General features: G+C 39.0%; 1 protein-coding gene across 3 annotated transcripts in view; it reads right to left on the reverse strand.

The window, feature by feature from the left end:
* Gyf (GIGYF family protein Gyf) overlaps positions 1–25907 on the reverse strand; it is a 485965-nt gene that overhangs the window by 145673 nt on the left and 314385 nt on the right. For 2 of the 3 annotated variants that reach the window (XM_067150101.2, XM_067150102.2), the window contains exon 16: positions 293–494. In XM_067150101.2, coding sequence (XP_067006202.2) covers positions 293–494 — 202 coding nt within the window. Of the gene's footprint in view, positions 1–288; positions 495–25907 lie in introns of all 3 variants that reach the window. The other variant, XM_067150103.2, reaches the window with a different exon arrangement.

The following is a 25907-nucleotide window of genomic DNA, read 5'->3' on the forward strand; positions in this document are numbered from 1 at the left end:
TTAAAATCCACTATAACTGGCAGAAAATCCATGACTTGGCAACACTCAGTCTACATAATGGCAGCACTTACTTGTGGCAGCTTCTGGAGATATTTTTCGGAACTCTTTCCTACTGTGTTGATAAAGGGTGTTGTTTACTTCACCAGCTGGATTAATGCTACCGATTCTAAGCTGAGGGGCATTTTTTGAACCAAGAAAACAGTTAAACAATGGTCAGCTTACAATCGAACTATTATGGTAAGTTAGGAAAATGAGAATCGCATTTTGTTACCAGGTACAAAATAAAACTTGCCTCTTGTCGTTTTCTTTCTTCCTCAGCAGCCTTCTTCTGACGTTCCTCTTCAGCCTTACGGCGTTTTAATTCTTCTTCTTGCCTTTTCCGTTCCTCTTCAAGTCGCTTAATATGTTCTTCTAGCCGTTTCTTTTCTGCTTCTTGTTTTCGTTTCTCTTCCTCAAGTTCTTTCTGCTTCTTTTCAGCTTCTTCTTGTTTCTTTCTGTAAGATTCAACCATACCTTTATTAATAGAGAGTGTCACTTTAATTTAAATCACCCCTAAAACCTCAAAGAAGCACAACTTTCTATTTCACAACTACTGGATATTTCATACAACAAAATTATGAGAGAGTTTTCTTTTAGCCACTATTAATATGATTTTAAGAAATACAACACATTTTCCTCCCTTCAATTTGAACATAATTGGATACTTCAGCTAATATTTTACTTTGATAACTATTTGATTGCCAGTTGAGTATGACAGGGTATTATAATACTTAGGGCAACAATTAATTAAGGTGCATTCCTTTTAAAAATTCTGAGTTATACTATATATACTCCCCTAAGATCCCCCCTCCCCATGGAAATTAGTTTTTCTATTGTCAGTGACAAAAAATTTGAAAAAAATATTTGGAAAAAAAGAATTGGGGAGAAACACAAAAGGTATTTCTAGTGAACAGGCAGCAAGTGCAACATTTGAGTTAATGGTAAAACACATGCAATTTTAAGATCTCTGCCCTGCATCCTGCTGATATATCGTGTGGATCCTACATTTGTACAATTTTGTTTTGAAATAGAAAGTATTGCTCAGTTTTTGTTTTCAACAGAGGGCTGAACTGTTGTTACAACAGTGATTCGGGGAGCAAATGAACTGGGCATTGGTCTTGGCTACTCTCCTATCACAGATTTTTCAATGCCTTTCTCCTTTCTGAGCTCCATGTCGTGAACTCCAATAAATACAGGTTTGATATTCAAAATCAGCCTTGTCAATACTTAGTTATTTAATGGATTAAAGTATTTATTATCACCTAACACACAGTGCATGTTTCGAGAACCTTATTGTCCTCTCCTCAGCGGTTTCTTCACACTACCAAATATCTTTTGGACACCAAAGTTCTAAACATGTCTTACTTGATATCTTAAATGTGTAATAAATAAAATACATCATAAATGTCATAAAAGAACACTAAAACTACACTATTCTATTACAATCTTCTTAAAATGTCATCCTTGCCTATTACCTAAAAATGTAATCAATTTATTAAAATTAGCATTTCTTAACATTTTAGTAAAATCTTCCAATTCAGAGGTTATGTCAGTTAAATGTTGCTGGTATTTCCATCTGTCCTTGAACACTACCTAGTGGTAGCTTTTCACTCCAACCTAAATGAATATGCTGTTGTCCATACAGTACATAAACATAATTGGCCTTGTTTGTTTTGATTTAGAGGATAAACAACGGAAGTCAAGGGCAAAGTAAATGCACCAAACTTTACAAGGCTGATTTTTTTTACGTCGCACCGACACAGATAGGTCTTATGCAGACGATGGGACAGGAAAGGGCTAGGAGTGGGAAGGAAGTGGCTGTGGCCTTAAGCTGCCTGGTGTGAAAATGGGAAATCATGGAAAACCATCTTCAGGGCTCCCGACAGTGGGTTTCGAACCCACTATCTCCCGGATGCAAGCTCACAGCTGTGCGCCCCTAACTGCACGGCCAACTCTCCCGGTAGGTTGATTTTAAATATCAAATGTGTATTTATTGGAATGGAGATTGTCGTACAGACCATTATAAAATCAAACCACAATGGTTAAGGTTAATAAACTCCGTGTCCTGCGCGAGAATGTGTAATAAGAAAGCACCCAGTACCAAAGTAGGAGTAAAAATGAGCAAGAGGACAAGTTTTACGGCACCTTTCAATTCAATATGTTGGAATATGTCACAGAAACTGGGGTGAGAAGGAAGAGTCATAAATATGAAGTGCAGCTATGTAGGATTCGTTACTAGCGTAACCAGAGCAACAAAATTTTGGGAGCAAAAGAATTTTTTTTTAACAAGTTCCTTTACGTCGCACCAACACAGATAGGTCTTATGGCGACAATGGGACAGGAAAGGCCCAGGAGAGGGAAGGAAGCATTCGTGGCGGCAGTGAGTGTGTGATATATTAAGTGAAGTGACGAAAAAAAACCCAACAAATTTATGTGAGTAATATCCACAATTCTTCAGGAATATACTGCAGATCAGTAACATTAACCCCTCAGCGCCGACCTCTATACGTGGTATAGACCCCTCTTTTCTTCCGTAGCCGCCGACCTCTATACGTGGTATAGACCCATACATGGTTTCACATTTACGGCTATAGCGGGAAGAGTTTTGGAGTCACTGATATGCAAATTGTTTTGTTTCCAAGAAGACATTTTCGGGTTTATCAGTGTTGTAAATAAGAATTGAAAAATTGTTATAATGTAGTTGTTTTTGCAAGGATAATTATTTGTCAAATAAGTCTGAGCACTACTCTCTTGCTTTTTTAAAAGTCTGTTTGCTTCATTTTTTCGCACAGAATAAAATAAGGAAATAATGATCTGAGAAGTTTGTCTTTTCGTGTGATGTTCTTTGCTCTATTTCTACATTAGGAGTGCGGTTTATTTATTATATTTGTCTTTATTTCTCAGCTTGTAATATTTTCGTAACTCTCCACGAGCGCTCTGTATAGGCATCAGTTAGTGCTGCTTTCTGTCATACGATACAAGAACCAGTTGTTCATGGTATATATCTCGTTTGAAAGACAATGTCTCGACCTTTCATCTGAAATATGTATCAACTTGGTTTGTTTCGTCATAAATATTATTCCCCTCATTCAGTTTCGTCCTGCTGCTTTCGGTCTCGCTGCAGCTTCATCAGTCCGTATGACGCACGGCGCTCAGCCGTGGTATGACTGACAGTAACGTGCTTGAAATATTGTATAATTCAGATGAAAGTTTAGTCGGAAGTAGTAGTGACAGTATAAGCAGCAGTGATAATGAAATAGATGATGTAGCAGTGGTAAATGATGAGAGTGATGACGAGGAGGAAACAGTACTTGGAAATTTCGTGTAAGAGACTATAGATAATTATACAGGTCAAAGAGAAGTTTTCAACAGTGAATTCTGATTGCTAAATTCTCTAATAATACTCACACAGGTCACAGAGACAAATATTGAGAAATTACCTTATCGGGTTCAGTTGGTGAAAGGTTTGTTTACAAAATGCGCTCGGGAGGGAGGGGAACGAAATATTCAAGGCCGGCGCATCAGATAATACAGTTCCAAGGTTGCAGGAAAGACATTTTATCAGGAAATTAGCACCCAAGAGTTGGAAATCCAAACCTCAGAGACATTGTATCCTGTGTTCAAAACACGGCAAAAAGAAGACGTCAGTGTACTGCTGCCAGGAGTGTGACTTGAGTCCCTGTCTCAAAGAGTGCTTCGAACTCTATCACACGGAACTAAATTACTAAGAAAATGTGAAACTATTATGTAATTATCTGCATGTACATAGTTCTGTCATAAGGATTTCCAAATTTCGTGAAAATTGGGCTACTCTTATACTTGTAGTAACGCTTTAAGTGAATCGATGTATTTCAGTCGCGCGTAGTTGAAATCTCATCCGGCCGCAGGGTAGGAAGCTATTTAAATGGCTGCGACGCTGAGGGGCTAATAACTCAGGAAACCATTAAAACAGAAGCTAATTAGCACTCAAACAGCTACAACTAAATAAATAAGATAAACAACATCATGGTGTTCGTGTGCTCCCCGTGTGGCAAGAAAATAAAAAAAACAATCAACAGGCTGTAGGCTGTGATGGTAAATGCGAACGCTGGTTCCACGTAACATGTGTAAAAATGAACAAAGAAACTCTCCAAAATTTCCGTAAGGAAGAACAATTCCAATGGTTGTGTAAACGTGAAGACTGCATTGCACAACCTAACATAAATGAGGTTATGGCAAACTTTTCCAAACAACTTGAAGAGTCCCTCAAAGTGCTAACGGAAGAAAACAAAGAATTACGGAAATCAGCAACCTTTCTTTCCGAAAAATATGATGACCTCGAGAACGAACTAGACACTTTGAAGAAAGATAAGAAAAATGCGGAAATTGCGACAACGGCAGCTGTGAACGAGCTAGAAGACTTGAAGCAGTATCAACGCAAAAACAATTTACTAGTGTATGGAGTTCCTGTTGAAAAGGATGAAAAAGTGTTCCAGAAAGTAACCGAAGCTGGCAAGGCGCTGGAAGTAGATATAAAGCCCGAAGATATTGATGCTGCACACAGACTTCCATCCACTAAACCTGGACCACAACCTATCATCGTGAAGTTTGTTCATCGATGGAAGAAAGAAGAAATCCTCAGTAGCAGACGACAAAAAAGACACTAAAAACGTACGAAATCGGATACAGTTTGGTAAATAACATCTATATCAACGAGCACTTAACGCCTAGGAATGAGACCCTGGCCAAAAAATGCCGCGAGCTACGGCAACAGGGGAAAATATTTAGCACATGGGTCAGGGACTGCAAAGTGTATACCCGTAAGTTCCACGACGGTCCTTCGAGTTTAGTGGCAAACCCTGAAGTTCTGCATGAACTTGCTCACTTCAGCTGATCTGGAAACAATGAGGTAACCTTTCCTTATGTTGTACCCGCTTCAATTCCAAGCTTTCTTCTCTTAATTTCAAAGTTTTGTCCTTACATAACCAAACCTGGATCCTGAAAACAAATTTCTTAAAATAGACGAATTTAAATGTGAAACTCTAAAAGATTATATTAAAGATAAGAGTTTTAGAAAGTAGGTCATGTGAACTGAAAGGCCTACAGATAAATGCACAAAGCATAAAAAATAAATTTGATGTTATCCAAATTATCTTAGATCAGTTTAAAGTAGATATTCTTGCAATCTCCGAAAATTGGTTAACCAACAAACTAACCCACGCTTTTGAAATAAAAAACTACACTTCTCATCATGTGGTAAGAGAGCAGATAGGTGGGGGTGTTTCACTTTATGTTTCAAACAAATGGAAAAGCAATGTCATAAGTGAAATAAATAAATCTCATAGCATACTGCAAGTCATGATTACAAAAGGAAATCAAAGATATGAAATCATTACCATCTATAACCCACAGGAAACTCGCCAAGTTTTATGTTTGATCTAGAAAATATCCTCAATAGTAGTCCAGGGTATACTTCAATAATACTTGGAGATACAAATATAGACTTGCTTTCAACCTCCAGAAACAGAACTTTGTATGACAATTTAATAACAACTTACGGCTATATAACATGTAATAACAAATACCCAACTAGAGTAACGAAAACAACCTCCACATTAATTGATCAGATACTTGTCACAAATAGTAGTAAAAAATGTCATGTATTCATTATAACATGTGAAAAATCAGTTCCAGTAGTACCAATAATCAAAGATAGTGGTAAGCAATTTGTAAATTACAACAAATTAAATCAGTATATCCTACAAAATAAATTTAACCATGAGAAAATGGATGTAAACACTTATTATAATAAATTTATTGAGTATATTAGCACAGGAATTGAAACCAACTCAATTTCAATAAAAAGAAAGAACCCAGAAGATATTCCCCTAAAACCTTGGGTTACCCAAGAATTACTAACACTGATTCACATCAAAGACTCACTGTTTTCAAAAACTAAAGTAAAAAACCCCCCTGCAGAGGTAATTGAAGAATACAAAAGAATCAGTAATAAAATAACCAAAATGAAATGAGAGTTACAAAAAAGGTATTATGAACACAGATTGCAGAATTGCAAAAACCAAAAAGAAACATGGTATGTAGTCAATGAAGTGTTAAAATAGAAAGCTTGGACATAAACATGAAATCAGCCATCTGCTGGTAAATGATGTTAGCATTACAAACAGAGGACATATGCAATAATCTAAATAAACTATACGTTAACATAGATGAAAATTTAAGGAAAGGTCTTCCTGAAGATGAGCAAGTTCATGACAGCACAACAGCTGAAAGTCAAACTAAATAGTATTTTCATGGCTCCAACTGATGAATGTGAAGTGCTCAAAATTATCACTTCTCTGAAAAATAAAAATAATTTAACAGAAGATAAAATAACCAATGTCATGTTAAAAACCTGTGTTGAAAGTTTAGTGCCATATATTGTGGAAATTACCGTTCAATTCTCAGTGGAGAAATACCCCAATTACTCAAATGCGCCAGAATTGTACCTATCTTTAAATCAGGAGATAACACAGATCCATCCAATTACAGGCCAATTACTGTATTATCTGCAATTGGAAAACTCATAGAAATGGTAGTAAAAATTAGATTGGTAAATTTTCTGTGTAAAACTAATTACTTTTCCAATAATCAATATGGGTTTCTCCCAAATAGAGGAACTGATAATGCTGTACTTGATACAGTAACAGATATTCAAAAGACCTTAGATGAAAATAAATTAGCAGCAGGGCTACTCATAGATCTTAAAAAAAGCATTTGACCTGGTTGACCACAAACAACTTCTGAACAGCAGGAATTAGGGGTTTAGCACACAAATGGTTCCAAAATTATTTTGTCAAACTGAACACAATATGTGATGATTAATGATACTAATAGTTCTAAGCAGCAAACAAAAACTGGAGTACTGCAGTGGTCAGTACTAGGTCCTATTCTACCATATTTTTGATTTATATTAATGACATACAATCATTAACACTAAAGGGAAAATGTAAAGTATTTGCCTATGTTATCTTAATAACATACAAAGGACTATGTGAAACACAAATTATGCAAGGTATAAATTGCAAGTTATTGGACAGGGCTTTATCTCAAAAAATGATCACAAATGTGACTAAAACAAAATACTTTATCTTTCATAAAACAGCCCATAAGATCACAGCGGCTAACACTGTTACCCTAAAGGACCAAGTAATAGAGCGAGTCAACTCAGCTAAATATCTTGGTATAATATTAGACTCAACACTTAAATGGAAAAGCCATATTGATTATGTAATCAGCAAAATTACCCCTTTGATAGGAATAATGCATAGATTAAGATACAGTAATTTTTCTCATCAACAATTGAAGTGTATATATGCAATGATCCACCCACATCTAACATACACAAGCTTTATTTGGGGAAGATGTAGGAAAGATTACATTAATAATTTGGAAATCCTACAAAAAAACGAGCCATCAAAATCATACATGGATTCCCCTTCCTCAAACCGTCACATGAAGTTTTTTCAGTCACATATTCTGCCATTACAAGATATTAGAATCATTCCGTATTGACGGTTTTCACTTTACAATGGCGAAAAATGAGGGTATCCTCCTATTCAATACATCATATATTCCATCATTAGACGGAGCAAACAAATTCAGACATGTTTCGGCTCGCTTGAGCCATCTTCAGTGAAAAAAATTAGGGGGTTGGTTTCTCTCAAAAATGTTTGCTCCCGCTCTCCTCCTGACCAATTTGATGTGATGGGTTTCCACTAGGATGATTTTGACAGCAAATTCAAACTGTTTTGTCATTTTTAAACCAATAATTTGTAAACTATGAGGTCCACAACCTCACCATGCGCTACTATCATTTGTTTCCATCTGCATCATTTGTTTTCTCATTCCCTTGTTTCTTAGGTTAACGCAGTTTTTAGTATCAATTATTATTTCAAATTACCACCTGCTTCACTGAATTTTGTCGCAGTAAGTTTTTTGCTCTGCATATTGATGTAAATAGTGTATATTTGTGCTAATTTTGTTTTCCGTCTAAGCTCTCTTTTGTTTTTTTGTTTACTCTTTCATTATGTTTTTTAGCATTTTTTCAACTTATATTATGTAAATTATTCCAACCCCCTAATTTTTTTCACTGAAGATGGCTCAAGCGAGCCGAAACATGTCTGAATTTGTTTGCTCCGTCTAATGACGGAATATATGATGTATTGAATAGGAGGATACCCTCATTTTTCGCCATTGTAAAGTGAAAATATTCTGCCATTCCATAAACAAACTGCATTTTCATCAGCAGTTTTTAGGTATAAGCTAGACAGGAAATTAACCCATTCTGTTAACTTCTCCCATTTTAGTGAAATTCATGGATATGAAACTACAGGATCATTAAGGATATATCCCTCTCACTCTAATTCAGTAAAGTATGGAGTGAAAGGCATAGAATCATCAATGTTTAGGGAATATAATGTGTTGCGTCCTGTTATAAAGATCTCTAAATCGGTTATATGTTTTAAGAAAAAACTGAAGAAATATTACTCTTTTACAGATATCTTAATAATTATAATCTCTATATAACTTGCTTTAATTAATACAATAATATATATATTGCCCATATTTTATATATTAAAGCCGTGCAATATCTGAATATACTTCTGAAAAACTATGATCCTAACATGTAAAAAAAAAAAAGCTATGTTTTAGTTATCCAAAAATGTACTTGTCACTTTACAGAAAAAGTGAATTTTTTTTCTTTTCTGCTAGTTGTTTTACATCGCACCGACACAGATAGGTCTTATGGCGACGATGGGACAGGAAAGGGCTAGGAGTGGGAAGGAAGCGGCCGTGGCCTTAATTAAGGTACAGCCTCAGCATTTGCCTGGTGTGAAAATGGGAAACCACAGAAAACCATTTTCAGGGCTGCCGACAGTGAGGTTCGAACCTACTATCTCCCGAATACTGGCCGCATTTAAGCAACTGCAGCTATCGAGCTCGGTAAGCTATTGTATATGAAATGTAATCATTGTCGCCTTACGAAAAGTGTATACTGTACTGTCCCTATAACGAGCCAGAGGCTCATAGGATCTTTTGTCACCAATAAATATTAATTGAGGTATAGCACCAGCATTTGCCTGGTGTGAAAATGGGAAACCACGGAAAATCATCTTCAGTGCTGCCGACAGTGGGGTTTGAACACACTATCCCCTGAATACTGGATACTGGCCGCAATTGAGCGACTACAGCTATCGAGCTCAGTAGCATCTATTTCCTTTTGCACTGTGAAGAAAGGAATATACAGAAATGTGGATGTAAAAGTCTGTATTAGAACCAAATATTTTGTATTTCAGGTACATGCAGCATGATGACCTCCAACGTTACGCAGCCTTAAACTCCAAGTGGCGCTTAGTCATGTGACCAGTCAGCTGTGGTACTGCAGGAAATAGGTGATACAAAACTATTTAAATGTACTGATATCACCTTTTGCATAAATAAAGTACAGATTTAAATAAATTTTTCTGCTGATTTAAAGACATTCATTTTTCTGCTTTTAACCCATCCACTGCCAAACCTGTATATATACGTTATCGAATGCCATGCCTCATTTGCCAAACCCGTATATATACGTTTTGGTGCAGTGTGTACTTCACCGATCTCACAAATGAACAGAATATAGTGTCATGCTTTGAGATTCCGTGGAAATGCTCAAAGAAGTTCTGTACGGCAGATATACTACTCCATTTCGTGTGTTTTGAAAGCAATCTGGTGTTATTTCAGCTTTGTTGGAGTGGAACACCTTTCCCGCTAACGTGTAGCCACCATGGCGTCTTGAAGCATACATTCATCTCTTGTTGACGAAGAAATTGAATTTTTCCTCATAAATAGCGATTCTGCAGATCTACAAAGGGCACTAGGAAAGTTTTGCAATGTGAGCAAACGTTTTAGACTTTTTCAAAATAATTTCCACCACACTCAATTTACTTCTCCATATGTCGAAACCAGTCACTGAACCAACTCTGCCACTTTTCTTCGGTTATATTTTCACACACTTGATCCCAGGCTGCCAGAAGCTCCTCGTCGGATGCAAAACTCCGCCCTTTCAGCTTCATCTTCACTTCTGGGAAGAGTGTGAAGTCACATGGGGAAAGATGAGGACTCTATGAAGGGTGATCAAGCACAGTCAACCCTGATCTGGCAAGAAAATCCATTGTTAGATTAGCACGATGTACTGGAGCATTGTCGTGATGCAAGCGCCAAGTGTTGAAGCGTGACTTTGGACGGAGCTGCTTGAGAGCCTGGATGACCTGAGGCAGACTAGTCTCACTGTACCACATCGCAGTAACTGTCCTTTTTTGTTTCTAGCACAACCCGAGTCAGGATGCCCCATTTAGTGAAGAATACTGCAATCATCCTTTTCTTCGTCTAACCGTGACTTTCGCACCGTCACAGGAGTACCCTCATCTTCAAACAGCCACACCTTGTTCTGGGATTTTGCTGGGACATCGTAATAATAAAGCCAAGTTTTGTCACCTGTAATGATGCTATTGACATTACGCGAAGTCCCATTTTCAAACTGTTTTAGCAATTTTCGGCACCATTTCACTCGATGTGCCCTTTGGTCCTCTGAAAGTGAATGGGGCACCCAAAGGGAAAAAACCTTTCTAACATGGAGATGGTCGTGTAGAACTGAATGAATACCTGGTGCAGGGATGTGAAGGGTCTCTTCTACCTGCCGATATGTCAACCGCCTCTCTTGCTGCAACATTTTCCTCACAGCTTTAATGTTTTCCCCAGTCACCGATTCAGACGGTCGCCCAGAACGAGGATCGTCTTCAACCCCAAAATTTCCCCTCTGGAACTCTTTGTACCAGCGGAAAATTGTTGTCCAATATGGACAGTCTTTCCCAATCACAGGAGTCATTTCCTCCAGGCACTGGTCAACAGTTAATCCGTGAGCAAAATTGTAGCGGATAATTGCGCGATATTCACCTTTAGACTATGACATCTTCACTTGTTTTCAGTCCCACTGCTTTGTAACAACTGATGTGAAGGTCGCGCCTTGCTGTCTCCTAGACCGGTTTTCACCCCTCTTTTCATCCCTCACCATAACCGGGGTATCAGCCAACCGTTTTTGCGGATTGCAAAACTTTCCTAGTGCCCTTTGTATGTTTCGATAATGAAGATAGAGAATATCTATGTGGAGATACTGAACTACAAGAAAGTGCGAGACAAAGTAGTAATGATGAATCTCGTGCAGAATTTTCACCCCTTACTCAGATGAATTATTATTTTCCCAAATGTAAATGATTTTGATAATATCAGTTCTTGGATCAACAATTTTATATTTCAGTAATAGTATCACCGAGCAGAACAGGTAGCAGGTAGGGACACTCTTCAGATGTAGCCCTGCCCAGGGATTGGTGCCCCCGCCTATGTGAGTCCCAGAGCACACTGACCCGGTGTGTAGCATCTGGTAAGGGTCCCAGCTCAGGGTTACGAATAAAGCCCTCAACAGAATCTACAGCAGACAAGATATACTTCTGAATGACAGAGATTGCGGAAGAGGTAGCCCAGTCCTCAGGGAATAATAAGATTACGCTTGGCATCAGCAGCATCTGTTTCCCATGTCACGGGCGGCTGCAAGGGCGTCTGTTCCCCACATAAGGGATGGCCTAAATAATTGCTGGCAGTAGCTCTAAAATGCCTTTGGGAGTGGCGACCCCATTGTAATCAATGCTCCTGAATAAGATTCGGAGTGGCCAATCCTGAAGGCGTTTAGTCTTCACCCCTAGTAAATTTCTTTACTAGTTCGCATACGATGATAAACGACGCAGATGTCACTACCCCAGGAATTATCCAATCTCTCGTCACCAATGGTGGCGCATTCAGGCCTTCGGATTCTGGGGAACCTGACCTCATTGTGCGGGGAAAGTCTGGGTTCCCAAATATCACCAACCTATTGAGATCCAAAACTGCCCCACACTTTGGAACCATGAATATTCAAACCCTCTGTAAGACTGGAAAACTCAAGAAATTGACCAACATCCTGCATAAGCGCAAAATTGCAATAACAGCAGTTCGAGGAACCCAATTTACTGATGATGTGGCTTTTGAGTCAGAAGGTTATAGAGTAATTAAGGGGAAACCAGCGTCTAAGAACACACATGGTTCCAGCGTTTTTGGTACAGCCTTTGTAGTACGACGTGATATAATGGATTCTGTCATCTAAATCCGATTTACATCAGCTAGCGAATGCATCTCTGCGTTATCTCTAAGATGTGGCAACAAGGTATACTCTATTGTAAATGCCCACGCTCCAGTTAATGATGAGTGATGACAATAAGAAGAACCCTGAAAACGTCCTAAGTTTCTGGCAGATGCTAGAAGATGAGATCGGTAAGATCCCCGGTCACCATGTCAAAATCCTCGTAGGTGACTTCAACGCTCAACTGGGAAAAAAACAACAGTACCAAGATATAGTGGGGCCTTATACAGCGCACAGACAAACAAACACCAACGGCAAGCGCTTAATTGAACTGTGTAGATTATATCAGTTGAAGATCATAGCCAAAGTTTTCCCCAGAAAGGCAAAATACCAGACCACCTGGCAGTCACCGAATGCAGCTATAGGATCATTTCAAATCGATCATGTTGCAATCAGTGTAAAATGCAGGAAAGATATCGTGAATCTCAGAGTTCTGACCATTTCTTCACACAAAGACCAGATTACTTCCCCAAACGAAAGATACCTTCTACCATAATTTCACCAAGGATTGATCCCCAATTCCTGTTGGAGAATAAAGAATATTTTGCAACCGACATCTTGCAAGAAGATATGAAAGACTGGAACCAACTGAAGTCCACCATATGTGAAACGACCAATAACCTCGGACAACCTCGAAGGAAGAGACGACATAGATGGTGGAATACTAAATGCAATCTTGCAGTTAACAACACCAGAAACTTTAATCGGGCCTTCAAAGAGGAACTCTCAGGTTATAAACCACAATGTCTTTACTTTAAGAATAAAGACGGGGAGCTGGTCACCTGTAGCTGCTGGAACGTGGAACTTTTGACAAACTACTTTCAGCAGTTGCTCAATTTCGAAGAGCCCACGAAAAGATTACCTGTTGAAGATCCTCCAGAGATACACCTCCCATCTAACCCACCAACAATGCAGCAAGTTGCTAATGCCATCAAACATCTTAAGAACTGCAAGGCACCCGGGGAAGATGGCATCATTGCGGAAGCTCTAAAAGCTGGGAGAAGTAAGATCACAGAGGCAATACACCAGATCTTGATCGACTGCTGGGAGACTGGCAGGATGCCTGATGACTGGAAATCAGCTATCATACACCCTTTACATAAAAAAGGTGACCACAGTGATGTCAACAACTACTGAGGGATATCTCTGCTGTCAGTAGCATACAAAGTGCTATCAAGGATTTTACTGGACAATGTGGAAAGCCAATGTGATCGAACGATTGGTGAATATCAAGGAGGATGTCGGCAGGGACGGTCCTATACTGAGCAGATCTTCAACCTAAAAACTATTCTCCAACTAAAACAAGTAAGGAGTATGAACACGGCTGTGGTTTTCGTTGACTTTAAAATAGCTTAGGATTTCATCGACCACCAGACACTCTTCTCCGTACTGCAAGAACGAGGTGTCGATTACAACATATGCACCCTCATCCAACAGACTCTTATGGATACAACATCTAAGGTGAAGTTCAGGGGAGAACTATCCCGAAGTTTCAAGATAAAAACTGGAGTACGACAGGGTGATGGCCTCTCACTGATTCTGTTTAATCTAGTGCTTGATAACGTCATCAAGAACTGGGAATGTACACTGAGGAATCTAGAAATCAAACCAGTTGCATTGGAGCCGGGACCCGAAAGATTGAGATCAGGTGCCTAGCATTCGCAGATGACATTGAAATCCTAACCAACAACTCTAAGGATACTGTCATTGCTATCGAAGCCCTGCATGAGATAGCGGTGAAGGCAGGATTACACACATCGTACAACAAAACTAAGTACTTTGAGACCCAGCATCCCGGAAACCCCCCTTTAACGACCATACATGGAACGATTGGAAGAGTGAATCTCTTCCGCTATCTTGGTGAATGGGTTCACCCCAATGGTAGAGAAAGATGTAACAAACTCAATGCAGTGTACCAAATATCCCACAATCATTATAATAAGAGGTGCATTTCGAAAAATGCTAAGATCTGTCATTACAAAACTGTAGTCAGACCACAGTTTTTGTACACCTCAGAGACCCTCCTGATGAACAAAAAAGGCACCGTGGATGCTCTAGAGAAAGCCGAAAGACGTATCCTCAGGAAAATTCATGGACCGAGATTGCTCCCAGATGGAACCTACAGACTTAAATCGAACTCTGAGCTGTATCGACAGTTAGAATCAGCCAATAACAGCATGCGACGTAGGAGGCTTAAGTTCTACGGACACCTACAACGAATGGATAGCAACAGGCTTACCAAGAAGATCTTCTCTTTGGTTAAAAGCTACAAGACTGGAAGCTTGTGGCTTAATGAAGTACGGAAGGACTTGGATACGGCTGGGATTTCAGACATTCATATAGAAGATCGTTCCAAATTTTGTGCTATGGTACAGTCTTGGACCCCACCATCTAGAGTCCCTACAAGTCAGAAGCCCCTTTCACAGGAGAGAAAGGAGAAATTATCAGCAGGGCTCAAGAGATATTGGGAACGAAGAAGAGCACCGAGGAAGAACTAGTCATCAGCGCTCCTTAGTGGGCTTAAATCAATCATAATAATAATCACCGAGGAGAGTAGCCGCGCGTATTAACAGGATACCGTACGGCTATGGTGACAAACTCTGCACTCAGCAGGCGAGTGGGTTCGAACCTCACCGTCAGCTGTCCGGAGGATGTCCTCTTTTTTTGGTGTTTTCCCTTTTTGCACTCCCAAGCAAATGTCGGGGCAGTTCCTATTCATAAACCACAGCCGATTCCTCCCACTTCTTTATCCAGTTTCATTCACCATCATTCATTTATTTATTATCTTCTCAACTGAGGTTTGCATCAGGGAGGGCATCTGGCTGTAAAAATATGGTAGAAAATATAATCTCACTTCATCCCCGACCCTGTATTTGTTGTGGGGCTAAGGGGATGATATGCATTCCATTAATAGTATCAGTAAATATGTATCTGTAAAAGTGCTACTTCCTTATAATAATAATAAAAATTTAAAAAAACCCGGCCCAGAGGGCTCGTCTGGTCATCAATACTCAGCAGTGAAAAGCTGAAGCTGAAGCTGAAAATTTGGGAAGGAAAACGGAGGTGTTACAAGCGAGTTAATACAGTAATAGAGATTCTGGTATCCTGAATTTGGTGGAACTAACAATTTTAAGATCTCTGCCCTGCATCCTGCTGATATATCTTGTGGTCCTAAGTTTGTACAATTTTGTTTTTAACCCATTGCCTTGCAATGATGGAAATTTCTGTCACGGTCCACACGTTCCTTCCCCTCACTTTATTGCTTTGTTGAGGTTTCCCTGTATAAATGTTGATATTTCTTTGCATTCCCAAGATATCTAAGAGATGTTGGTAATTGTATTTCAGCTCTCTCTGCCGTTTAGCTATATATTTAACCATCAAAGAGGTTATAAATATTGATCAAAACCTGATTGAGTCGATTGCCGCGTAAAGCTCAGGTGAAGGCAAAGTCAACATCATGGCCGAGTCGGACGAAGCTAGAATATTTTTTGGAGGAAAGCGATGTCAGCGACTGTTTTTCTGATGAAAGTGATACCGAATTACCTTTGAGTGATATTTTCCAGGATTCATCATGTGACGAATGACGCTAGCACGTGATTCGATCTAGTGACGAGAATTAGCGGATATAATTAGATCAAAATTCTTTGGGATTTCTTTTTTTTCACATGACAAAAAATGCCCAAATACAGTAACCCCATAGTTTATTATTTTTCTTTCCCCCTATTTTATATCGTTTCCTGCATCCATCGTCATTTTCTCCCTCCCCCTGAAAAACGACGCATCGAGGTTTTACTGTACTTATACATGTACATGAGCAAGCATTGGAGTCACTTCGATGTCAAGATAACACCAACAGCAAGCAAGGCATCTCCATCCAGAAGATGCAAGGTCAGCTATGACCACCATGGGAAAAATCTGAAGGGAAAGAAAAGGGGTGAATTCAGTTATTAATGTGATAAGTGTAATGTGGCATTGCATGTAGACAAGTGTTTTAAGATCTACTGCACTGTTGAATTATTGTTAGGATGTGAACTGTTTCAATGTGTTAACTTGCAGTAGGTAATGTGGCATTGCATATAGACGAGTGTTTTAAGATCTACCACACTGTTGAATAATTATTGTTAGAATGTAAACTGTGTTTCAATGTGTTAACTTGCTGTAGCAGAATTGTCTTTTAGCGAAATTAAATCGCAACCGAAGAAATTGGTTAAATAGAAAATATTGCTGAGTTTTTGTTTTGAACAAAGGGCTGAGTTGTGTTACAACAGTGATTCAGGGAGCAAATGAGCTGTCTCCTGTCGATTACTGGTATGATTTTATTTCAATATTTTAAAGATGTTATACACTTCAACAAAGCCGGAAGAAATTTAATATTGTAAACCAAGAACAAATGTCCAGACATCAACACACTGGAAGTTATTAATATGAAACATCACTTCAGAGACTACTACACAGACATCTTGTCGTTGATGGGTTAGTTTCTGTAATTGCAGCAGTAATACCATCTAGCGGAGATGAGAGAAAGCAGGAGAGACAACCCATACCTCAACGACAATGGTGAGTCAGTGTAATGGATTTGTTGTTAAGTTCCAAGACACCGTAAACCATAACATTTCTTTCTTCCAGCTCTGTGATATTAGGACACTTGAAGCTCAGGCTTTCATCCCCACCCCTAGTCCCCAGTAATGAATCTTTCAAGCCCCCCCCCCCCCCCCGCATTTTTCAAATGATCCCTCCTTTAAGTTCTTTTCATTTCAAGAGTCATCTTCATTATCCTCCTGATCCTTTATTTTCCCTGGCTATACATGTGTCCGCAGTGTGGACAATCCCAAGTATTACTCTGGGTCAACTTTTCTGATCTGTAAACAGTTTACCTCTGCTTCTGTATCTGGGCAACAGGGACGTCCTTCCTCTTTACAGTGGTTTCAACTGTTCACCATGATGTTGCTGTTGTGCGCCCTTAGCCTCTCCTTGGTTCTCCAATCGCAAGAGCTTTCTTTAGAAGATGATCATCACACTGCTGGACATGCCCAGTGGAGTTGTCTCTCCTCCAGATTCTCACCAATAGTGGGTGATTCCGAAAAGAATCTCACACGTGTTCATTTAGCACCTGGTCTGTTTGTGCAACACCAGTAGACTACTGCAGCATTTTCATCTCTGTGGTGCACAATGCCTGACCATGCTGCTTCTGCCAGCGTATTATTTGGAGACATCCATGAAGGCAGGTCTGACAAGGAGTTTGTAAACATTCCTGTACGTTTTATGGGCATCTGCCGTGTAAGACACATGTCAGTGATCACCATTTCATCCAGCCGACATGGACATTGTTGTTGATCAAGGCACCAGTGATAATGACAGAGCCGAGATAACACAACTTGTCAATCATTATCTTTATTCACCAGCTAGGAAGATAGTGTTGTGCAGGCCAAATAACTCTGGCTCTGAAGTTAAACATGCATCCTGCCTTCTTAAGGGTGATCCAGAGTCTGTTTCTATCTACAATGCTGTCCATTGTTTTTTGCCTCGACTTCTTCACACGTCTCACCAATCAGAACATATCATCTGTGCATAACAAACTCTACGGTAGAATCAGCATCTGATGCTTTATGAAGTAGTTAATGACAACAATTAAATGGACTGGATTCTATGCCAATCTCCCAAAGTACGACTTCAACAGGAAAACTTTCAGATGCACCTGAACTAGCTTTTGCTTTGATAGAGGGATGAACATACTGAGATGCTCCTGCTTCTCTTTCTGTATTAATTTTCACTTTCACATATGTTTAATTAATGTTACAAAATCTTTGCTTTCTTTCTGTACTGGCAATCTTCCATATGATAGTTTATCATACTGTCACAAGATGGCAATAGTGCCCCTCTCATACCTTCGACTTTTCTACCTCCTTGATTTTAAGTCTATTAATAATATTTTTCGTTTGAACTTCGGAGAAAGGCAAAATGGAATCCAGAATCACAATGCTGGCCTTCTTATAGTATTATAATATTTAAAATAGATTCAAATGATGTTATGCAGGAGATTCGCGCAGAATCTATCATTTCTTATTTTTACCTAACTTGGTAAGTTTGTGGCTATGCCCACTTTATCTTGAATAATTTCTGTGCCTTTCTTACCTTGCTTTATCGGTCGAAGTTTCGTTACCATTCGGCCGAACATTATGCTTTGAAGGTATTGTGCCATATTATTTCACCGTTTGCTTGGGTTTGCCTATTTTCGACTTCTAGCCACATTATGTGAGTGTTTCTTACCTTATTTGTATGTAGCACTTCAATTTTGTGGCACAATATGGTCTATTCCAATACTGTTGGTGTGACTGACATCTCCGTTTATACGTGCCTGGTATTTTGGATATCTTGACGGGGATTTCTTTGATGTCTTATGCTTGGCCCGTTTTAAGGTCTCTAAGTCTGCTTTGTAAATGCTTATGTGGCATTTCTTATCAACGCTGTTTTCATGAGACGCTGGGGTGGTTATGTACATCTGGTTTAGTGCATATCTAGTCTGGTATTTAGGGCCTATCTACGGTATTACTCCAGTACTATCATACTGCATTTTGGTGCATTTTTACATGGCACTTTCGATCTGTAAGATGCCCAGTTCTGTATGTTTGTCATGTGGTTGAGTGGAATAGATCGTATTTAGTTACACAATAAAAGAGAATGATTTATTTTGCCTAGTTTTTATTTTACTCTGGATTAATGTATTTTGCTGACTCGTCTTACATCCCATTACTGTCTTGCTATTGTGCGACCTAGCGGTAACCTTCTCCTTTCTTTTGGACTCTTTTAGAGACAGCCATTCCATTTTTCTGTGCGAATCATTTCATTTTTCCTTTCATTTGACACCCGTCGACATGTGATGCATTTTTTTGCCCTATTTTATTTCCTTCTTTGCCGTAAGTCATTATGGAGGAGCATTTTTCTTCGGGGTCCGTACATTCTCTGTGATGCGCTATATATTATTTTGAAATAAGTTATTAATATCGGAAATATTTCATCTCCAAGGTAAACAGGCTATTATGAGAAGAGTTTTTCTCCTGATGAAATAATGAGTGGGGGCCCTAGCCCATTTCTGGTACTGAAGTACTGTACACAAATTGTATTATCTTAGGAAGGTCGCTAGGGAGGAGTTATGTTGACAATCGGCAACGCAAGCGCTTGTAAATTTAATTTTCTTGTTATGAATTTATTTATCTTCCATTTGAACCTTTTTAATAAACGTATGTTGAAGTCTTATCTCTTTCTTTCCTCTGCCGTAGTAAGGTTGGGTTAGCTGGATACACGAGACAAAAGGAGTTCAACTTTGAACAGTTTCTTGTTTGCTCCAATCGACGATTTATCGGACCTGAATACTAACCACCACCTTGCCCCTCTAGTATTTAACTCTGGTATGTAATATTTCACGCCTTGCATTATCGCGATATCTTCATTTGCGTTTATCTCTGTGTTATCTCTGCTGATTAGTAATGTTGCGTTTGGAATAACCAAATTAGCCTACACATTACATTACATTACATTACTGCCACCATAGAGAAAAACAGTCATGCTGTAAACATGAGCACGTGCTCATGTTAACTGGTTGATGCTACCGCAGAATGCTTACGTGGAGACATTAAAGTAGTTCGTAACCCAGATCATAGCATAAGGCGATCCTAGATGAAATGTCTAAAATATAATTTCTCAAATAATTTGTCGGAAATATATGCAAGAACTGATTTGTATTCATCATCATTAATATAAGCAAGCAATTAAAACTGAAGAATGCAGGGGACGCATACCCTCATGCTTGATCTGCCATGCTGTATATCTAAACTCTACGACATCATCCATTTACGCCGTACTGTTTTCCGTAACTTCTATCACATCGTCCGTTCGCAAAGGCTCAACGGACGGTTTACCTCCATTGAGTTGGTGTGGAGCCTGGTAAACGGAAGTGTTGTGCGTAATAATAAAACTTGTAGAAGTCAGGTCGTCAATAAGGCTCTGGTGAGTAACAGCTGAAATGCTACGTGCCTTTATTTATCACGTGGTGGCAGAAAATCTGAGATTTTGGGTATTGTATAGTCTGCACGATATGACTGTCGACTGTCTTGTCATATACAAATAATACGAGCAGCAGTGAGAAAGAGGAGAGAGGGGAATCTGACTTGGAAGGAGTTTGTCGTTTATCAGACCCTAATTAGATGAAGTATTTTTTTAACATTTATTCCTTAAATACTGTCTTTTCAAAACTATATATCCCTTGTAGAATTTAATTTTATTGAAATATTAAAAGTGTGAATTTTTCTTTGTGTGTGCTGCTATGAATGATTTATTACATATTACGTTTTAGGGAATAACTTACAATCCATCAACCTTTATTTATTTATTACTGTATCTCTTTTCTAAGATACTAAATATCCAGGTGTGTTATGCTATTCATCTGTTGTTTATTTCTCATGAACAGTGAATATAATTTGCTTCGCAATCCACTATCATCATTGCATTTCATCTACATGTTGACATCAATGGCATCCAGCAAAATTCAGATGCAACTGCGGCAATCAGACGAGGTAACGACAGTTCCTAGACAACCACACGTGGCTCATGCCATGTGCTCGGAAGTAGCCCGGTCATTCTCCAACCAATGTGGAGACCACAGACGGATACATGATGTTCTTTGTTTACGTTAGTTTTGGTTCTCTCGACGATGACAGACATTTTGGGATCACGCAGCCTAGATGATCTCTCTGGGAACGCTATCAAAGTCTTCCTCGAGGTTAGTGTACACCATGTGGACTTCCTTACATAGTACATAGTGCTTCTCCATCAAGATCCATAGAGCCTGACTTTCATACTTGTTGGCATACCAGATGTGGAACTGCACTAGTTCTGAAGTATGTTGTTGGTATTCTTGATCCTATTTACAATTATATGCTCCCAAATTTTGGAGGTGTAAGAAGAGACATGCTTCGTGCTACAGACTTTACAAAAACTGCTTGTGAAATGTGGTGCTGGTGAAGAATGTTACACGTACCTTGGGACAGCATTTTGTATCAATGATTATATTATGAACCAGATAAACCTCAAAATCAGATTATTATCAATATGTCAACAAAGAGTTTTACATTTCTTTGGATACACTGTACAATGTGGAAATGAGACCATAGAAAAACTGATCATTTCTGGAAATGTTCGCAGGAAGAGAGATGGGGATCGGCATCAGCATTTACTTGGGGATTGCAGGTAGGGTTAAAGTATAATGAGGATCATATGCATAGCCTACTCTCGTTGATTAACACCAAGGAGTCTGCTCAAAGCCTTACCTCTTCACCCGATGGACGAATCACCGTCATCATATGCCTTCACTCCATATGAACACTGTGGAGAGATTCGGAATTGAATTCAAGCTTTAGGCATGCAATCTGGTGATTAGAACGTGTATACAGTGGAACCTCAATTCTCCGATTTTGGAGGGACCATTAAAATAAAACATACATCACGGGAAAACTGATGATCCAGGAATGAATGAAAACCATCAACAATTTGGCTGAACATCACAAAAATTAAATATGTGTAATTATAATCTTACAAACCAACCTACAGCCCCAATGGGCCTTTGCCTGCTAAGCAACCGCTGCTCAGCTCAAAGGCCTGCAGATTACGAGGTGATGCATGGTCAGTGTGAAGAATCCTCTCAGCCGTTATTCCTGGCTCTCTAGACCGGGGTCGCCATCTCACCATTAGACAGCTCCTCAATTAAATGTAATCACGCAGGCTGAGTGGACCTGGAATCAGCCCTTATATCCAGGTGAAAATGCCTGACCTGGATGGGAAATGAACCCGGACCCACCGGATGAGAGGCAGGCAAGTTAGACCATGAAACCGGCATCAAGCATTAATTACCGGTACGCGAGTTCAAAATCTTGATATCTTATATTCAGTTTTACAGGGGAAACTTCGTCAGTTTCCCATGAAAACTTCTTTCATTTCAGCAACATTGATTAGCCAAACTCTTCGAAAATCTAATAACGCCAAGCCAAACGACAATCAACCACAAGTAGTTTTTAATTCTCTCATCTAATAAAATAAAGCACATTAGATACAAAAGAGCCCAGCATGATGGCGAAATCCCTTCTTTTCTTAATCTTCCATTGTAATTTGGTCTCTGGTTTGTTGTCAGTTTCTGGAAATCTTCTAATGTGTAAATTAGGCCCACATCAACTTTCAAAGGTTATGTTGAACTCGAGAACATGGTTTCGAAGGTAAGTATCGATTCTCAGAAGTTCTCGAATGCATTATATTCAATTCTGCCTGTCACTAATCCAATCAAGTTGGAAAGAGAGAAAAAAATCATCAAAACTTCAGAAATTACGGTTATTTGTGACCTTGGGCTCAGCTGGAAAGCACGCTCGCTACACGTCAGTACGAGTTGGAAATTATACAAACCATTTACATGTAACGTGCGCAAATAAAACGACTGCGGTTTTGACTTTTTACACGAAAACACCCAGTCTTATATAAGGACCAAAGCAGTAACAGGCAATCCCAAGACCTCCCGTGGCTTTTTGTATGTAAGGTGCAACATCTGTTGTGGGGTCGTAAACATAATGGTACCGGTACAAGATAACATTAAAATACTACCTTTGTGCAAGATTTGTGTTAAGAAGGAGCAGTTTCGATTCCTATCTGATAGCCCAGTTACTGTACAGTGCCCTGAGGGAAGTGCCGAAAACCTGTTCGGCAATATAATCGAAAAAAGTCAAAATATAAACATCTAACCCTGCACATAATGTGGACGTTTTATAAGTGCGAACATCTGACGAAACTCATTCCGTCTTCAAGTACTGGTAGAGCTGTCAAAATGCTCTGTATCTCCTTACAATTATTGTGGCCACTCTCCGCGTTATAATTTGAGATTCTCTAAACAATACCACCCGAATTCGATGCTAAGATGATCCTTATTCAAGTTCACTGCCAATCGCTTTTGCAGTAGAGCACTTGCTCTAGTTATCGCAATGACAGGGGCATTACCGCCAAGATCCTAAATATGCCATCGCCGTCCTTTCGTGGGATACAGTTTATCGAAAAACTCTTGATCGAGGATTTATAGAGTCTATGGGACTGAAATTTCTGGACAGCTGATCCAGGAAATTGTTTCTTCGAGGAACGGATAATGTGGGATTTTTACAAGGTGATTTAATTACGATGCTCGCGGGACCACGTCATTTGAACGCAAGATCCAGTAAAATGTAGTTTCTGGGAACGGATAATCGAGGTTCCACTATACTACCACTTCTTCTACCCTGCCAGCCAACATTCGGATGGCAAATTTCTTTTTTGTTTTTTGACCAACGGGACTCGAACCGGCTAACCATGGTGTCAGACCATACAGACTTAACGCCTTAACAATCATGGCCATCAGGTGGGCATCAATATGTTTAAATAAAGAAAAAGGAGCCTTCCTGATCAACTTGGATCATATGGATAGCAAAAATTTTATAATAATGGAAAATTAAATGTTCGGTTGGATCAGACACACTGGGCTATGCATCGCTCCCAGGTCCTCCTGGAATGGGGAATGGAATGACAGAGGGTGGACATCATCTAGATCTGTGTATGAGAAACAATATGGTTATGAGTAACACTTGGCAAGAAATGGGATTCGCACAAGACTACAGGATATAGTTGGGACGATAAATATGGAACTGTGATTTGTTACATACTCACCAAACAAAAAGTATGGAAGGTTGCAAGGGATCTCAAAATAATACCTAGTGAAAACCTGGATGGAGATCACAGACTGTTAGTTTGAGATATCACAAAGAGAAGATCCTGAAGTCCGCAACAAAAGAACAAAAATGAAAACTAGGGTGAAGGAAATGTTCTAAGAGAATGTTCAAAAGAACATCTGATATCTGCAAATAATGGATGGATAACTCCAGGAGTGCATTGGTGAAGACAGCTAAGAGAGTATGTGAACAACAGAGCCAAATAATGAAATCCAAAGAAACAGCATAGTGGAATAATGATGCAAATACTGCTGTCGGAGCTAGAAATGGTGCAGGAAGAGCTTTGTACCATGCCAGTGTGCGAGGAAATTCAAGTGAAATTGATGATAAATTATCATTTTACAGAGTAAAAAGGATGCAGGTCAAAGGAATAGCTGACATTGAGAAACGGAACTGCAAAGATCATCTTGCAAACAGAACAGGGCAAGACAAACACAAGAAGCTCCAGTACAACACTGTTAAAAATGAAGTAAATGATAATAGTAATACCAACACAACAGAGATTCCAAATGGAGAAAGCATACATGCCAACTTTTAGAAATCAAAAATAGGAAATTTTTTAAATTCTTGTATTTCATCACACACATTTCACGACGGTCCAGGTGAAAAAAGGACAGGATAGAAGGCATACATATCTACAGTTACAATGTGAAATGACCATTAAATTTAAAACCTTAAACTAAGAAAACAAAAATGGTTACTAGAAAAGCTACCTAATGATTCTCATTTATGATATACATTGCAAATATTAATATCACAGCGACACACGTAACAAAATCTATAATAGTTTCCTTTAGTAGACTGTAAAATGAACGGAAATTTAATTTTATAGGTATCTCTGAACACTTAGAGATAACATTTGTTATGTATTTTGCCATAACATGAAGAGAAAATACCAGAAAGGGTCAGAGACACGACTCCCTGAAATACATGCAACTCATTAAAATTATGAAGTAAGAATGAAGACAAATGCACAGGAATATGTGAAACTACCACATACAAAACAGATCAATGTGTCTCATACATTATTAACATAAGACTCTGCCAGCGGGAAAAGCACAGGATGGCAAGGAAAAAACGTGGCTTATAGCTCCAATGAAATTACACGCAGAAACTATGTTAACAGTGCGCGAACCACGCAATACCAAACTCATTCTCTCATCTTGATTAACTGAGTCGCCAGCACGCGCTAGCCTCTCTTACTTCTATGACGATTTTTGTCCTGAATGCCCAGCTGTAAAGCACACATGCTGGTGGAGTGAGTACGAAACAGGATACACGAAGGTGAAGGACGATACACTTGCAAAATAAAGCACCCAATAAATACGACTGAAAATGAGGTTGCGTAAATTACACAAGTACATAGGAATTTAACCTTATCCTAGGGGAAAATTACTGATCGTACTGGAGGTTATATTGATAAAAAATAGTAAGAATAAATCAGAAAATTGGAAGACGAGTTTTCAGGTAAATTGGAAGGGTTGGTAGGTATGAGAAAGGTAAATAGAAATGAAAATGAAACATTCAGTAGATAATTCATTCAATTACTGAACTGTAATACAAATTATGACCCACAAAATGAACCTCTAAACACTATAAACAATAATACAGGAAGTCTGACCTGGCTGAAAGTGGAGACAGCAATACGTGAAATGAAAAACAAGTCTGCATGACTGGATGAGTTCAGTGTGGACATGATCAAAGCACTTGGACAACCTGGAATACAACAGTTGTACAGAGCACTACACAAAACCTGGGAAGAAAATGCAATCCCCAGTGACTGGAGACAACGGGTGACCATTCCACTATTTAAGAAAGGTGACAAAAAG

The sequence above is a fragment of the Anabrus simplex genome, chromosome 6 (genome assembly GCF_040414725.1).
Source record: "Anabrus simplex isolate iqAnaSimp1 chromosome 6, ASM4041472v1, whole genome shotgun sequence".
Classification (NCBI taxonomy): Eukaryota; Metazoa; Arthropoda; class Insecta; order Orthoptera; family Tettigoniidae; genus Anabrus; species Anabrus simplex.